The sequence below is a fragment of the Coregonus clupeaformis genome, chromosome 15, assembly GCF_020615455.1.
Source record: "Coregonus clupeaformis isolate EN_2021a chromosome 15, ASM2061545v1, whole genome shotgun sequence".
In the NCBI taxonomy this organism is placed as follows: Eukaryota; Metazoa; Chordata; class Actinopteri; order Salmoniformes; family Salmonidae; genus Coregonus; species Coregonus clupeaformis.
In genome coordinates this window covers 6,768,900-6,785,814 of record NC_059206.1, presented here as the reverse complement: position 1 = coordinate 6,785,814, position 16,915 = coordinate 6,768,900, and the positions used below count along the sequence as shown (strand labels likewise).

General features: G+C 44.7%; 1 protein-coding gene across 1 annotated transcript; it reads left to right on the top strand.

The window, feature by feature from the left end:
* The first annotated feature begins 6,410 nt into the window (after window positions 1-6,410).
* On the top strand, window positions 6,411-16,838 carry LOC121582047 (folylpolyglutamate synthase, mitochondrial). Its single transcript, XM_041897558.2, has 15 exons — window positions 6,411-6,603; window positions 7,501-7,629; window positions 7,769-7,822; window positions 7,982-8,046; window positions 8,703-8,817; window positions 9,419-9,496; window positions 10,030-10,091; window positions 11,238-11,340; window positions 11,593-11,670; window positions 12,115-12,262; window positions 12,418-12,501; window positions 12,868-13,018; window positions 13,179-13,254; window positions 13,612-13,678; window positions 14,238-16,838. Exons 1-15 carry the CDS (start codon window positions 6,460-6,462, stop codon window positions 14,618-14,620), a joined length of 1,737 nt encoding a protein of 578 aa, XP_041753492.1. The 5' UTR covers window positions 6,411-6,459; the 3' UTR covers window positions 14,621-16,838.
* Window positions 16,839-16,915: the final 77 nt, after the last annotated feature.

Sequence of the window (16,915 nt, the reverse complement as noted above, 5' to 3'; positions counted from 1 at the left end):
CAGTAGTGTGTGTGTGGCCTCCACGTGCCTGTATGACCTCCCTACAACGCCTGGGCATGCTCCTGATGAGGTGGCAGATGGTCTCCTGAGGTATCTCCTCCCAGACCTGGACTAAAGCATCCGCCAACTCCTGGACAGTCTGTGGTGCAACGTGGCGTTGGTGGATGGAGCGAGACATGATGTGCTCAATTGGATTCAGGTCTGGGGAACGGGCGGGCCAGTCCATAGCATCAATGCCTTCCTCTTGCAGGAACTGCTGACACACTCCAGCCACATGAGGTCTAGCATTGTCTTGCATTAGGAGGAACCCAGGGCCAACCGCACCAGCATATGGTCTCACAAGGGGTCTGAGGATCTCATCTCGGTACCGAATGGCAGTCAGGCTAACTCTGGCGAGCACATGGAGGGCTGTGCGGCCCCCCCAAAGAAATGCCACCCCACACCATGACTGATCCACCGCCAAACCGGTCATGCTGGAGGATGTTGCAGGCAGCAGAACGTTCTCCACGGCGTCTCCAGACTGTCACGTGCTCAGTGTGAACCTGCTTTCATCTGTGAAGAGCACAGGGCGCCAGTGGCGAATTTGCCAACCTTGGTGTTCTCTGGCAAATGCCAAACGTCCTGCACGGTGTTGGGCTGTAAGCACAACCCCCACCTGTGGACATCGTGCCCTCATACCACCCTCATGGAGTCTGTTTCTGACCGTTTGAGCAGACACATGCACATTTGTGGCCTGCTGGAGGTCATTTTGCAGGGCTCTGGCAGTGCTCCTCCTTGCACAAAGGCGGAGGTAGCAGTCCTGCTGCTGGGTTGTTGCCCTCCAACGGCCTCCTCCACGTCTCCTGATGTACTGGCCTGTCTCCTGGTAGCGCCTCCATGCTCTGGACACTACGCTGACAGAAACAGCAAACCTTCTTGCCACAGCTCGCATTGATGTGCCATCCTGGATGAGCTGCACTACCTGAGCCACTTGTGTGGGTTGTAGACTCCGTCTCATGCTACCACTAGAGTGAAAGCACCGCCAGCATTCAAAAGTGACCAAAACATCAGCCAGGAAGCATAGGAACTGAGAAGTGGTCTGTGGTCACCACCTGCAAAGCAGTCCTTTATTGGGGGTGTCTTGTTAATTGCCTATAATTTCCACCTGTTGTCTATTCCATTTGCACAACAGCATGTGAAATTTAATGTCAATCAGTGTTGCTTCCTAAGTGGACAGTTTGATTTCACAGAAGTGTGATTGACTTGGAGTTACATTGTGTTGTTTAAGTGTTCCCTTTATTTTTTTGAGCAGTGTATTTAGTTGCACCCCCTTTTGCCATCAGAACATACTCAATTTGGGCATGGACTCTACAAGGTGTCAAGTGTTCCACAGGGATCCATGTCTCAATTGTCTCAAGGCTTAAAAATCTGTCTTTAACTTGTCTCTTCCCCTTCATCTACACTGATTGAAGTGGATTTAACAAGTGACATCAATAAGGGTTCATAGCTTTCACTTGGATTCACCTGGTCAGTCTGTCATGGAAAGAGCAGGTGTTCCTTATGTTTTGTACACTCAGTGTATACTTCCATTCATTTTGTTTAACTGGTACTGGGCTACATTCAGACCAGTCTTGTGGGCGTCCTAGAGCAATGTACGTGTTTGTGAGTCTCACCTTTCCACAGAGTGGTCATATTAGTGTGTAGCCCAAACTGTTCGTAAGCTACAGACAGAAGTTGGCAGATCGGCGGTAGAGCAAAACTGAGAACAGCGTTGTGTTCATGAGTCTCATCTTTCCATAGAGGTGTCATAATAGTTTGTAGGCCAAACTGTTCAGATGCTACAGATGTTTTCGTGAGAAGACCGATTTTCACCTCAGATGCAGAAGGCCGACATCGGTGGATGCGGTGGATTGAGATGCAGCCCATGCAAAAAACGGATATCTCTAACTTAAACAGACAGATTTTTATTGTATTATTATGCTAATTAGATTTTTGCTGGGCCACAGACATCGACTCTAGGGGTTAACAGCTAACATTAGCTACCTAGCTAACATTAGCCACAACAAATTGGAATTCGTAACATTGCTTACGTATTGCAAATTCGTAGGCTATTGTACGAATTGCAATTCGTAACATATCATATGAAATGGATGATGGAAATCTACAAATTAATACATATCATACAAAACGTAACATATCATACTAATTGGAGGGAGATAGATTTACTATGTTACGTCTTCCCCTGAGTCCAGGTTGAACAACCTTCTTGGTGCTTGCCCAAAACACCTAATAGTTTCAATAGACAGGAAGAACACCACTTTATCCAATCTGAGTATGGATTACTTCGAGTTGTAGCCTTGTCCCAGATCTGTTTTCTGCTACCATATCAACTTTTGTCACTCATTGTCATGTTTGGCATGACAACAAGTTGACATGATAGCAGAAACAAATCGGGGACCAGGCTACTGCCGTTTGTGTTTTCATTATGTAAAACACATTTCTGCACTGTTTACTTGAAATAAATACAGTAATCGCTGCCTACTCAAGGATATCATGAAAGAAAAGTTACAAGATCATTCCTGCGGCACATAGTGAGAGTGATACAGTACTGTGCGCCACAGGAGTCTGGTGAGGGGAGGATGGCTCATAATAATGGCTGTAATGGAGTGAATGGATTCATTTTAAACTATGTGTTTGATGTGTTTAATACCGGTAAGTACACTCCATTCCAGCCATTACTATAAGCCCATCCTCCCCAGTTAAGGTGCCACCAGCCACCTGTGTTCTGCACAATGCTGTTTGCTGACAGAAAATGTTACCTGGAATGTAGGGAGGGACCAGTCAAGGGCTTAGTTAAGTCTTAGAGGATGTTAGGTTTATAACTTATAGATAAGAATCTGTCTCTGCACCACGTGCTCTCACCACTGGTGTCCCCCAGGGCTCAGTTCTAGGCCCTCTCCTATTCTCTCTATACACCAAGTCACTTGGCTCTGTCATATCCTCACATGGTCTCTCCTATCATTGCTACGCAGACGACACACAATTCATTTTCTCTTTTCCATCTTCTGATAATGTGGTGAATTATTATTAATGAACTGTAGAGTTTAATGGACTGAGGTAGAACTGGGTTAATCAAGAGCATAAAGTTAGAATTGTTTGTTACTGGGCCAGGAATTGTATTGGGTCATTTAATTTCACTGTGTGGGTGAGTAGAGAGGGAATCTGCCCTAGGGTCAGATTGCTTGCTCTTACTTAGATCCATGGTTGTCTTATCATATCAAAGACTGAAACTGGCTTGGGCCGTTTGTTTTTGTCTTCAAACACAGTGAAAAGAGCCAGGGTTGAACAGAGTTTAAACTAAACATGAGTGTTTTTGCAAGATAAGGATTGATTGATTGTAGTACTCTGAACTTAATGAAAGTTGAGTTTAGCCGCTCTCAGAGACAAAGGAAGTGGGCGGAGCAATAAAAGAGCGGGAAAACTGAAGAGGACTATATCAAATGGAGTATGGTATCGGCTTTGTTGAAAACTTTAATGAAGTCATTTCTTGATGCAACAAAAACTCTGTCAGACCTTATTTGTAATAAAGTATAGTGGTTATTTTCCACAACAATAACCAGGTGACAAATCGCATCTCTGCATTTCTGGCGGACATATCAGTGTGGATGTCGGATCACCACCTCAAGCTGAACCTCGGCAAGACGGAGCTGCTCTTCCTCCCGGGGAAGGACTGCCCGCTCCATGATCTCGCCATCACGGTTGACAACTCCAATGTGTCCTCCTCCCAGAGTGCAAGGAACCTTGGCGTGACCCTGGACAACACCCTGTCATTCTCCGCTAACATCAAAGCGGTGACCCGATCCTGCAGGTTCATGCTCTACAACATTCGCAGAGTATGACCCTACCTTACACAGAAAGTGGCACAGGTCCTTATCCAGGCACTTGTCATCTCCCGTCTGGATTACTGCAACTCGCTGTTGGCTGGGCTCCCTGTCTGTGCCATTAAACCCCTACAACTTAACCAGAACGCTGCAGCCTGTCTGGTGTTCAACCTTCCCAAGTTCTCTCATCACCCCGCTCCTCCGCACACTCCACTGGCTTTCAGTTGAAGCTCGCATCTACTACAAAACCATGGCGCTTGCCTACGGAGCTGTGAGGGGAACGGCACCTCCTTACCTTCAGGCTCTGATCAGACCCTAACCCAAACGAGGACACTACGTTCATCCACCTCTGGCCTGCTAGCCCCCCTACCTCTACGGAAGCACAGTTCCCGCTCAGCCCAGTCAAAGCTATTCGCTGCTCTGGCATCCCAATGGTGGAACAAGCTCCCCCACGACGCCAGGACAGCGAAGTCACTGACCACCTTCCGGAGACACTTGAAACCCTACCTCTTTAAGGAATACCTGGTATATAGTATAACAGTAATCCAGCGACTGTCAACCCAACACCTCAGCCTTTACACCAAGAGATCCACACCTTTTGACAAGGTCGCTAGGCGTTACATTAAGGTCGTTCCAATATCCTCTCTATCACCTGTGGCAATGAAACAAACAAACACAATCAACCTGAAACAAACACACTCACAACATTGCCGATACTTGTCACCAGAAATCAATGTTACGGATTTTACCTTTAAGTGTCTTTGACATGACCCACTGGGCACAGACGTAAATTCAACGTCTATTCCACATTGGTTCAATGTAATTTTATTGAAATGACGTGGAAACAACGTTGATTCAACCAGTGTGTGCCCAGTGGGGAGGTTTCAAGATTGTTTCCTGTCCTGGATTTTTTTAAACATCCACTTTGATATACCACTGTATAATTAATCAATAAGGCCCGAGGGGGTGTGGTATATTGGCATTATAAACTGGGTGGTTCGAGTCCTGAATGCTGATTGGCTGACAGCCGTGGTATATCAGACCATAAACCATGGGTGTGACAAAACATGTATTTTTACTGCTCTAATTACATTGGTAACCAGTTTATGATAGCAATAAGGCACCTCGGGGGTTTATGATATATGGCCAATATACCACGGCTAAGGGCTGTATCCAGGCAAACAGTCCTTAGCCGTGGTATATTGGCCATATACCAGAAAAACCCCAGAGGTGCTTTATTGCTATTATAACTGGTTACCAACATAAAAAGAACAGTAAACAAGTATTTTTGTGTCATTCCCGTGATATATTGTCTGATATATACACAGTTATAATTGCAAATTGAGAGACTAAAATTGGAAGGTACTGTATGTAATTTGGATAAGGTCATGTTTTTATACCGCTCATAGTAGTATGGTGCCACCTTGTGGAATATTTCTAAAGGAAATAGTTTTACGCCAATTCCACATCCAGAACAGTAGATGGCAGTAATTGATGCAACTAAAGGATGGAGAAAACAATACTAAAAAAGCCATGTCCAGGTCCTAGAGATAGTTCATAGAAATATCTAGTGTATATTATTTTGCAATATCCAACGAGGTCAATGTATCGCACCTAGAGACTTACATGCTCTGCGTGCATGCATGTGGAAATGTTGGCAAGGTAAGTGACAGCTGACAGCTTGGTCAAGTCTTGCTCTCCGAGAACCCAGTGTGCCTGGCTGGCTTGTCTGACAGTTGCATGGTTGCACAACTGATTTGCTTCATAATTCTTTGCTGTCATGTAACAAGATTTTGTTTTTCACAGATGGAAACAATCATAGAATTCATGGGAATGACACGAGACAACATTACTAACACAACACATTGTTCAATGCATTTCTCTCAGGTCTTTAAACTAAATTCCTGTTTCCCCTTCTCCCTCATACTTGATCTCAGTCTCTCTCTTTCCCTCTCATACTGCCCACACTGTATTAGTACATGCTCCACTGTCTCTGTTTCCTGGCAGTAATCACACCTTCCTGTTGGATGCTTTCCTATCACATTTAATGACTTATTCAAATGGCTGTGTCCCACCCTTATCCTTGCAATGATGGCCTCCTCTCTTATGTATCTTCCTAGCATCCTCCCCTCCCGACTTTACTCTGTATCTGGAATAGAGCCCCACAGTGGAGGTGTCATGATACCCATAAAAGACGCCTACCCTTAGTGTGGCTCTTCCACTGCTCCTGCCATCACAGCACCACCACTGTCTATATGATTCCATTAGCCACTGGCTTTCTCATTGGCACCTCCAACTCCTCTCTCCTATGAGCATAATGAGTAGAACATCGTTAGATACAGTTTCAAAAATGGTGCTATCTTTTTTTTAAGAGAAACGGGGCTAGCAGGTAGGCTTTAGTTCCTCCCTGTCTCTGGCCCACACCCCAGTACAGTAGGTGGCGGTAATGCACCATAAGGTTGGATGCCAACCGCCGATAAACCCCACAGAAGGAGAAGAAGACATTTCTCTCAAGAGGCGTGGCGTGACGACAGCACGTTCTGACAGGAATATCGTCCAAATTTGGCCGCGGTTTCCTGTGTGCGCTTTCACAAACCCCATGATGGTGCGCTTTTCTCGCGTGTGGGAGCGGGGCTCCGTATTTGCCGCGTTCCTCCGCCAGAAGGACTGGTCGTCCAAGTTTACCACATTGAAGTATTCAAGTACAAAGGCAGAACCGCGACTTCCCAGAATGGAGTATCAGGTAAGATACTGTGGCTATCATCTGCTAGCCAATGTGCTAGCAAGTTAACCTACTAACGTTAGCTAGCTCGTTAGTTTGACAAGTTTATGGCTCACGTTCAACTTGATCAACAGCTTGCTATACATACAAATACATGATAGCCATTTTGCAACTTCGCCATCTATCTAGCAATCATTTACCTTCAAATCAGCAAACTAGTGTTCACGTGCAAGGAACAAATACTATTACATCAGCCGAATGTTGCTGGATTGGACTGGCTTTGGTGGAGGGGGAACATTAGCTAGATATCTGCTCTCTGCTGCAAGTTATGAGGCAGCATGGCGCGGAACCGTTTTAGCAAACTTGCTACTGTTCGCTGCATGAATGCTTTCTGCCTTAAGTTATTTATGTTTGTCAACTAAAACTAAATTCCTCCTCTGAGCAATTGAATATTTTGTTAGCCTACTAAAACTAGTTAGTATGCAAACATAACAAACAACCCCCCCCCCAAAAAAAAGGTTGTGTGCACTGTTCAGACAGACTAGCTACTGCACTCACCATACCTGCTCTACTTTCACTTACTTGCAAGCTAGCTAGCTCCACAAACGGTCTCTACTATCTCTAGCTGGATAGCTCAGGCTACATGTGGCTGGTAAAGTCGTGGTGCGAGATTATTAACAAAGTAAATATAGCTACCATGGGAAACGCATGCATTCAACAGGCACAGACAGTCTGCTTAAAATCTGTTGCATGTGAAATTATTTTGTTAAATTTAAGTTTTATTTTTTATTTTTGTGTTATCATATAGGCTTAATGAAATTGGCAAAGTTTTAATTTCCCTGCAATTCATGGTTGTGTATAATATGCTATCCAGAGATATTAAAAACATGCACCCTTATGGTTTTTCTGGCACTGCAGGATGCAGTGTGCACCCTCAATACCCTGCAGACCAATGCCTGTGCCCTGGAGCAAGTGCGTAGAGAGCGGGGTCACCCCCAACTCCAGCTCCAGGCCATGAGGGGCTTCCTGGAGCGAGCAGGCCTGAGGGTGAATATATTCTACAGCAGTGTCTCCCCCTACCATTTATTCAGGAGTAGCTGGTTAGCTCTGTTCTGGATTGTCATTTGAAATGGTCAATTAGTGATTCTGTCTCCTAATCTAAATGTTTTCCCATTTTGATTCAAAGGTGGAAGAACTTGACCATCTCAATATCATTCATGTCACGGGAACGAAAGGCAAGGTGTGTGGAGCATGGTGTGTGTGTGTATATGTTTAAATCCACTAATGTATAAGCCCCAAGTTCGTTTATTGTGCAAAGTTTGCCAAACAAATGTTGTAAACAACTTGATATGGCATTGTGGGAGGAAGGTTAGTAATGTTTAGAATTTTTATCTTTCAGGGGTCAACGTGCGCTTTCACTGAACAGATACTGAGACGCTACGGTTTTCGGACAGGATTTTACAGGTACATATCATGAAGTATCAAAACCAGAGCAGTCCTACCTACAGCAAATTAGCTGTTTAAAAAAAAAAAAAATCCGTTTTTGATGCAGAGTAAGGACATTTACTTGTGGTTACCAGCCTCGTCCAGTTAACCAAGCCATAATCCGTCATCTGATTTCCTGCTTGAAACATTATTCATTAAGTTCACTGACTGCTGAGGCAACATTCTTGTGTAGTAGTTATAGAGCAGTGGTCACTAACCGGTCAGTCACAATCGACTGGTCGCTCTTCAAGACATTCCTAGTCGATCACCAAGCATTTCTTTAGAAAAGCCAACGATAAAGGCTTGTGATCATCTTTTTTATTTATTGGTGTTACGCTTTTGGCGGTAGGTGCACTGTATTCAGAAGCCCTGAGCACTGGGTAGGCAAAGTGTTCCCATTTTGAACCATTTAATTTGTCTGAAAAGACAAACTCCCCTACCTGGCGGACTGGGAGATCTCTGGCTAAATCGAGTGCGCCTACATGAGAAATTGAGAAAAATGTTTATCAGTGAAGTTCTACTCTACTGCAAAGGTTCGCAACCATACCCCTGTTAGGAATTAATAATCCTAAATTATATTTTCTGAGTCCTCATGTTTTTGACTGTTAACACATTGTCTTTTCTGTCGATTGCAGTTCCCCACATTTGGTACAAGTCAGGGAGAGGATAAGAATTAATGGAAAACCAATCGGCAAAGAACTCTTCACAAAATATTTCTGGCAGGTGTATGGACGGCTGTATGAAACTAAGGTAGTTGTGGAAAAAAGTTCTGATTCCAATTGTAGTGAAGGTTTGGAGTTCTGCTATCTGTGCTCCTGGTCCTTAACCTCCAAGGAAAAGGGTGTGTCCATAATGTATTGCAGAATACAACACATTCTCCAACCATGACAAGTTGCTCCCTGTCTTTTCCTGTAGAGAAAATAATATTTCATTAATAAATTCTTCAAATATCTTTTAAGTTGGACGTACTAATCAAGTACCACTGTCTGAACTGGAAACCAAACGAGTTCTACTCATGTTTCTCAATGGTTGTTTACAATAGCAGGGCCCTTCACAATTTGCCTCTAACCGTATACATCTGGGCTTGGTCCATGGCCTGAATTCAGGCCACTGTACCCTGTGTAGTATTCCTGTCTCTAGCGTTTAGAATTGATAATTGAGTTTTGGGAGAAAATGAAAAACCTCTCGTCCTATAATGACCAGTGCGTGTGTGTCATGTGATTTGGTGTAGATGTCCCATGCTGTAGCTGTCGCCCTTAAATGCTGAGGTCGCGTATCTGCTTGTTGAGATGTTGATGGGATACTTCGACGCTGTTATAGTAATATCCTGTTTACCTTTGACCCTTCTCAGGACACTCACGGGGGGAGCATGCCCGCTTACTTCCGCTTCCTGACCATCCTGGCCTTCCACGTCTTCCTGCAGGAAAAGGTAGGTCGCCATTACCAGTGTACCACATCTCTCATATCAGCTCCTGCATTCCCATCATACCCCACTCTTGGTGTCCCTGTGCAGCATTGCTGGGGTGTCTGGGGCTGCATTCCATTCCAAATGGTTGCTCCCTTTCCTCTCGGTCCTTGTTAACTCCTTTACACACCTGATAGGATTGGAATGAAAAAGGAGACAAGGGAGGGAACAAAAGTCTGGAATTAAATACTGTCCCTCAAAACGCTACAACGCATAGTGGTGACCCTTTGGTGACCTAGTGGTGGTGGTGTCATGGCGACTAATGAGTCACAACCTGTACTGGTTAACATTTCTCCTGAGCTTTTTATGGCCTATCTGTGTCACAGGGTGGGGTGATCAACTCTCATCAAATCAGGAAGTGAATTGAAATTCATTTCATGACTCAAGTCTTCTTGAGGAAAAAAAATGGCACTTATCAATTCTTTCAATTGACCTCCTGCAATGACTGAATAGAAATTTGGGTTGAGCTCAGCCACCCATATTGTCTTGTGATGCAGGTGGACCTGGCAGTGATTGAGGTTGGGATTGGTGGAGCCTACGACTGCACAAACATAATCAGGTAAGAAGCATGGAGTTTGATCGTATGGGGTGGGAAACAAACAGGATTTAGTTCAATGGTCCATAATCACCTTTAACCTTTAACTCGATTAGAAATAGATCTCTATGATGCTATCGGCTGCAGCTGAGGTAACCGTTCCCTCTCATGGAATGCCCCTCTGCAACTCACCCTGATTCCCCTCACTGTACCCCCTGGCCCAGTTCCAAAGACTCTAGTGACTACTGCTGCGTGCCTAATGTCTCACTGAACACACTCGCCGAGCCCTTCCACCATTTTGTCCTACAGTGCGACCGCATTAACAAAGCGCGACTATGTCTCGTCATCCTCCCATTTGTCAGGCGGTCCCATTTTGCAATGAAAGGTCTCCATTTATTGTTGAGAGAGAGAGAGGGCGGCATTAGGTGCTATTTGAAGAGGGTTGTTGAGAACATACTTTTTTTTTAATGAGCTAAAGACTTTCAAAAGATGTGCGATGTAGGCACAAGCGTTCAGGTTTGATATGCGTATCTACTTCTAGTTATCTATGGAATAATTATAATTTTTTACGCTGGACCAATTATTAATTTGACATGCCCCTGTACTTTCCCATGATTGAGATGCAATTGTGTGCAAATCATTCTCGCCTGTAAGACCTCTCCGTGGTCAGATCAGAGCTAGTGTTTCGCTAGATGGTCACCAACACGAGACCTGGCAGATCTGACATCCAGTTCATTTCTGTTCACACCCTGCACCCGTTGGTTACACTTCCAAAACAAATAGCTAATACAAACTAGTTAAAGGAATACTCAGCGATATGACTTAGATGCAGAAAGTAAACCACATATTGGGTCAACTTCTCCGCTGTTTTGGTCCTGTGGCTACCACGCTGTAACAGCGCGAAGCGAACCCGTGCAGACACTGTGTGAGAGCGGAATGTTGCGTCTCGCTCATCTCTACCACGTGGCTACGTCATTTAAATTCTACCTTTTTAACATGAAATCTGATGTAAAATGTAATTTATGCGGCCTCTGCATGCAGTATCATGCGGACCATTATCTCTTTCCATAGCAGCTTTCCCTGCTGTATAAACCAAGTAGCTTCGTGTGATGATCCATTGAATCCACTATAAAGTCTGTCGTCTATGCTCTGTATGTCCTCCCCTGACAGGAGGCCGTGGGTGTGTGGCATCGCCTCCCTTGGAATAGATCACACCTCAATACTGGGGGACACAATCGAGAAAATTGCCTGGCAGAAAGGGGGTATTTTTAAGGTTAGATTGCAGTACAAAGTGTAACTCTTGCTTTGTCAAGGCCGCACTTTTGATACATTCTCTGGCGCAGGACGTTTGGTTCAGAACAGCGCCTCTAGAATGTAACAAAGTAGTGTCCAAATTGATGCATGATAGTTTAATGCATGTAGTAAAACGTCAGCAAAGCCTCTGGTGCTAACATTTGACTATGCTGAAATAAAAAGTAAATTGGGAGTTACTCACGCTATTTAATTATTTCTCGTGTCTCCTCAGCCAGGAGTTCCTGCCTTTACTGTGAAGCAACCAGACGGCCCTATGACGGTTCTCAAAGAGAGAGCAAAGGAGATTGGGGTGAGGGCCAATAAAGAAGTCATAAAGCACAAGATACAACATTGTGTCTGTAGAGTGTTGTTTGTAGATTATTGGCCTACATTCAAGTATGAACACAATGTTTCCCCTGTATTTATCTAGCAGCGGCGCCCCACTTTATTCATTTTGGAGTAAAATGTCCTTTTAAAAAGTCACCAGACGTGACCTCACAGTGGTTTAACAAAAAAATGATCCTGGGCGGGTATATGACAGAGTTTCAAAGAGCCTCGTCAAAATTCTATGATCTATGCAAGCACTAAATTAGCAAATAGTTTCACAACGTCTCATTTCAGCGTAACACAAACAATGGTGTAATATCTGACTTTGATGTGAATTATGATAGTTGATATCTATCCCTCGGACTGTCCTTGAATAACTGTCTGACTCTCTTTCTCCCGCCCTGTGTCTCTTCTTCCTCCTCCTCAGTGTCCTCTCTGGGTCTGCCCAGAGCTGGAGGAGTACCCTGCCGACTCGGGACCTCTGCGTCTGGGCCTGGCCGGCCACCACCAGCGCTCCAACGCCTCCCTCGCCCTGCAGCTCAGCCACAGCTGGCTACAGAGACGCTGCCTTCCTGGTAGGTGTGTGGGAGTGTGTGTGTGTGTGTGAAACTGGTCTGTGGGTGGTAGGGTTAGGGAACAACCTGGGTGTATACAGGTGTGAGATTATTGGACCTGGCATGTTTTGATTGTGTGGTGATTTCAGGTCATGTGTATTCCTCTTCTCCTGTAGACCAGAGCCTCCCCTCCCCCACTGACGAGAGTAAAGGCGTGTCGCCGGCCGCTGGCTTCCAGCCAAGCCCCATCATGGCGAAAGGTCAGTTCAGTAGAACAACTGCCACACACTCACCTGCAAAAAAATAACAGCCTTGGGTGAAGACAACGGGTGAACGCAATCACATTACCTGAGCATTGATAGGTAAGGAAAATGCTAAATGTTTTCTCAGAATTTGAGGATGGGATGAATTACTTATTGCTTTATAGCGGAGGACTAGGTGGACTGTATGTCAAGGTCCATGGTTCGTTCCCAGGTTTCAACACCAACTCCCGGGTTTTTCGGAACCAACCAAGCCTCCAGCGCAACTTCCTGCTTACGCCCATCTAATCATTTCAGATCTGTGGTAGATGCTAGGGGCCCATTTTGGTATTCAGCAACAGTCTCTCTCTCCTCTCGGGGTGATAGGGCTGGAGGACACCGAGTGGCCGGGGAGGACCCAGACTCTGAAGCATGGCCCAGTCACCTACTTCCTGGACGGGGCCCACACCACCCGCAGCATGCTGGCCTGTGTACGCTGGTTCAGCGAGGCTGCCGCCCAACACGAAAGGACCACAGGGTCAGTATCTGGGTGTGAGTTTGTGCTCCACTGGGTCTGTGTGGTCACGTCAACTGTTGTCTACGCACCTTACCATGTGTTGAGCGCTGCAATTCAAGCAAGGTCTGTCAGTTGAAAAACTGATCCTAACCATATACCTAACCCCTATGTGTCCTTACAGTGGACCTATGGTCAGAGTGCTACTGTTCAACGCTACAGGAGAGAGAGACTCTGCAGCCATGCTCAAGCTATTGGTGGTGAGTACGCTACCCTGGGCTAACTGCCCAACAACGATAAGTACTACACATTCAAAATCGGTGTTTCCCAATCACAGATAATGTTAGCCAATCCTGATGTGATGGTATCGTCATATATGGACGGCAGGTAACCTAGCGGTTAAGAGCGTTGGGCTAGTAACTTAAAGGTCGCTGGTTCGAATCCCCAAGTTGACTAAGTGAAAAATCTGTTGTACCCTTGAGCAAGGCACCTAACCCTAATTGCTCCTGTAAGTCGTTCTGGATAAGAGCGTCTGCTAAATGACTAAAAAGTAAAAAATATATGCCATGTTTGTAGGACAACTGTAACTGATAGTTTTTTTGCTATGGGGTTTTCAGCCATGCCATTTTGACTTTGCTGTGTTCTGCCCCAACATCACAGAGGCCATTGCATCATGTAACGCAGGTAAGACAGGCATAACATACATGGTGTCTTTGAGTCAGGCTTTCCTGCTTATTAATCAACTACTTTGTCAATGAATGTGGCTTGACAGTTAGAGCAAACAGTAGCATAGTATGACTTGTCTAACATTGAAGATAATTGTTTTGGGTCATGTTAGTGACATAGTGATTCATCCAAACATAACTGAATAGTTCTGCCGTTGTAATTATGCGGAGCGACTGGCCATGAAATGTCATTGGTGTAGATGTGAGCTTGTTCTCACCCCACTGTCAATGGAAGGGCAAAGGAAACGTTGCGGAGTTAACATGGTGTCCAAGCCAGCAAACATTTCATAACTCTATTGGCCGAAGTGTTGATTTTATGTTCTGGCTATTAATGTTTGAAAAGTGAAAATAAAATAACTTTCTATTAATAAAATAATAGTTCTGCATGTGACTTCCCTTTCTTTAAAGGTACAATCTACCATATTTACTGGCGTTCAATGGCCATTTAAATTATACCCATTTGATAGCATAGTAACATTGTGTAACCCCCCCCCAACGCCTTCCCGCTCTCCTCTCAGACCAACAAAACTTCAACGTCTCCGTGGAAAACATGCTCACCCGTTGCCTGGACAACCAGAGGAGCTGGCGCCTGCTCAACGGCCAGGAGGAGAAGCCCGGCGCCCAGTTGCTCATCTCCCGCGACGCGCTCCCCCTGGTGGCAACCGAGCGCTGCAGCAAAACCCTTGTCTTCCCCTGCATCCTCAGCGCCCTCCAGTGGCTCAGCCAGGGCAGGGACTCGGTCTTGGCACACCCGGACAAGAGGGTCATCCCTGTCAAGCCCAGCGTGACGGCCAAAGCCGCTCCACTAAGAGATGCCACTGGCATTCACGTCCTCGTCGCTGGAAGCCTCCATCTGGTCGGGGGCGTCCTGAAACACCTCGACCCTTCCTTTGCCTCTTAAAGGGACGGTTCTGTCAGAACGGCAATAGATCAGATTGGCTTGGTTTGTCTGGTAAGGGCAAAAGCAGAATCAAGAAGAAACCCTCTCTGGAGAGAGAGCTAAATGCTGGGATATCATACAGCCTAAGGGAAAGCTTATGTTGGCTATGCTTACTGGCAGGTAATCAAGTTTGTACCAGGCAACAGGGTTTTGTGTCACCCCCAGTCCTTGGTAAGTCTAATAGAAATTGTCAATGCCATAACCATCTATTTCTATTGATAAGTAGAGGGCTCTGGCCAATACAAGTTCATGTCAAATGTTTTAGCCAGTACCACATAGAGCCTTACTGAGGATCACACATGTCACACAAGCATATATATTTATGCCGGGTCACCTCTTTGTGTCTAGGATAAACAGTCAGTCGCTGGGCAAGAACTCAGTCTGTTCCTCCCTCCTATTGATGTTAGCCTGAGTCCAGAACCTTTGTGGGCAGGTGTGTGTGTGAGAGTGAGACTACAGTCTCTAACACACACTCTAGCCCCCCCCACCCCCACTGCAATACAACTCCAGTTCCAACATCATTTACATTTAAGTCATTTAGCACACGCTCTTATCCAGAGCGACTTACAAATTGGTGCATTCAACTTAGGATAGCCAGTGGGACAACCACCCTGTTTTTTTTTTTAGGGGAGGGGGTGGGTAGAAGGATCATCCTAACCAATGACAAGTTATTACTACTAATAAGCGGATTAAGCAATTATAAACTGGGTGATTATGCAACTAAAATGGGTTCAGATAGTCTCCAACGGTAGAAAACTAATATCAACCCCTAAGTCTTATACTTGAAGCCAAAACTGTTTACATGGACTCTTGGGGGAAATGTGCGCCTTCCAGTATGACATGAGTGTTGACTGTAATTGTTTATGCGAAGTGGTATTGTGCTTTAAAAGCGTGAGAGAAGAAGGCAGTGGGACGGTAGGCCCGTAAAATGGCAGGTAATCCAAAGAAAAAGCGTGGAAAGGGTTGGTCAAGGCCTCACTCTTTCCACCCAGTACGTTTCTTTGGGTTGTGTACAAGAATGGCATTCTTTCCTGTCCATTTCATTGCTGCCAATAAGAGCCAAAGGAAGAGGGTTGCAACATTAACTGGATTTCTTGCAAATTATTTCCTAGTGAGATCGTCATTCACCGATCTTTCACACTTGCATTATTTGTAAACAAAAGCCATTTTGTATAATGTTGACAGTATTCTTAAACATTTCAAATGTGTTTCATGTAGCTGTCATTGTAATTGTAAATCAGATATTCTCCCTTGTAAAAAATGTAAAGCCTTTACAATTAAACTAGACCTGTAGTGTTGACCACAATGTAAACAAACAAATGATCTGCCTAAAATCTGTCTGTAAATTACTCTCGACTTAGGTGTCATAACTGATAAGTCTTCTTTTATACTGCACTTGCTTTGTGACCATTAACGTTTCAGAATGTTCACTGCCTTGTGAATTTGTCTGAGAGCGCAATTGTATGTCATTGTAACGAAACCCACAATCATGCTCTAGAGGTAGGGTGTATTCGTTAGTCGGATTCTGTTGCAAAGCTTCTTGCAACGGAACCGGTTTAATCTAGTAACCAAACAAAACCGGAGGGACCTACCTGAATTTGTCCAATATAAACTATTTTTGTTACAAATGTTTTTCAGTTTGGAGGAAACTGTTACAAAACGTTTGGCAATGGAAACTGACTAATGAATACACCCCAGTGTTTCCCCCCCAAAAAAAATCACCAGGGGTGTATTCACTAGGAACCAAACGGAATGAAACATGGAGGGATCTACATGAATTTGTCAAATAGAAAGTAGAAACTCATTTTTGTTACAAAATGTTTTGGACTAATGATTACACCCCAGGTACTATAAAAATTAGCACTTAAGTTGAGTGAATGGTCCTGTTCCAGTCTGACTATATTGCAGTCACGCTGCAGTACACACAGCAACTAATGGGTGCCCTATCATCGACTGCACAGCCAGGCATAAGATCATCATATGCTACAGTTAGCTGATATGATCCAGGCGTTGTGAGATCTGGCAGGTGACAGCAATGTAGTTGGTCTGGAATGCAGCCAATATTTAGAAACTGCTAGACTATTACCAAATCTCTTTCAAGGTGGTCTTAAAATGTTAGAGAAATGCTATAGTTGTATATGTATGTGCACTTAAAGTAATTAAATTGATCATTAACAGAGATGTGTTTTCTTATGCATCATATTGTCCAGTTTGGAAGCACACTACCATTTAGTCATTTAGCAGCAGTTAATGTGG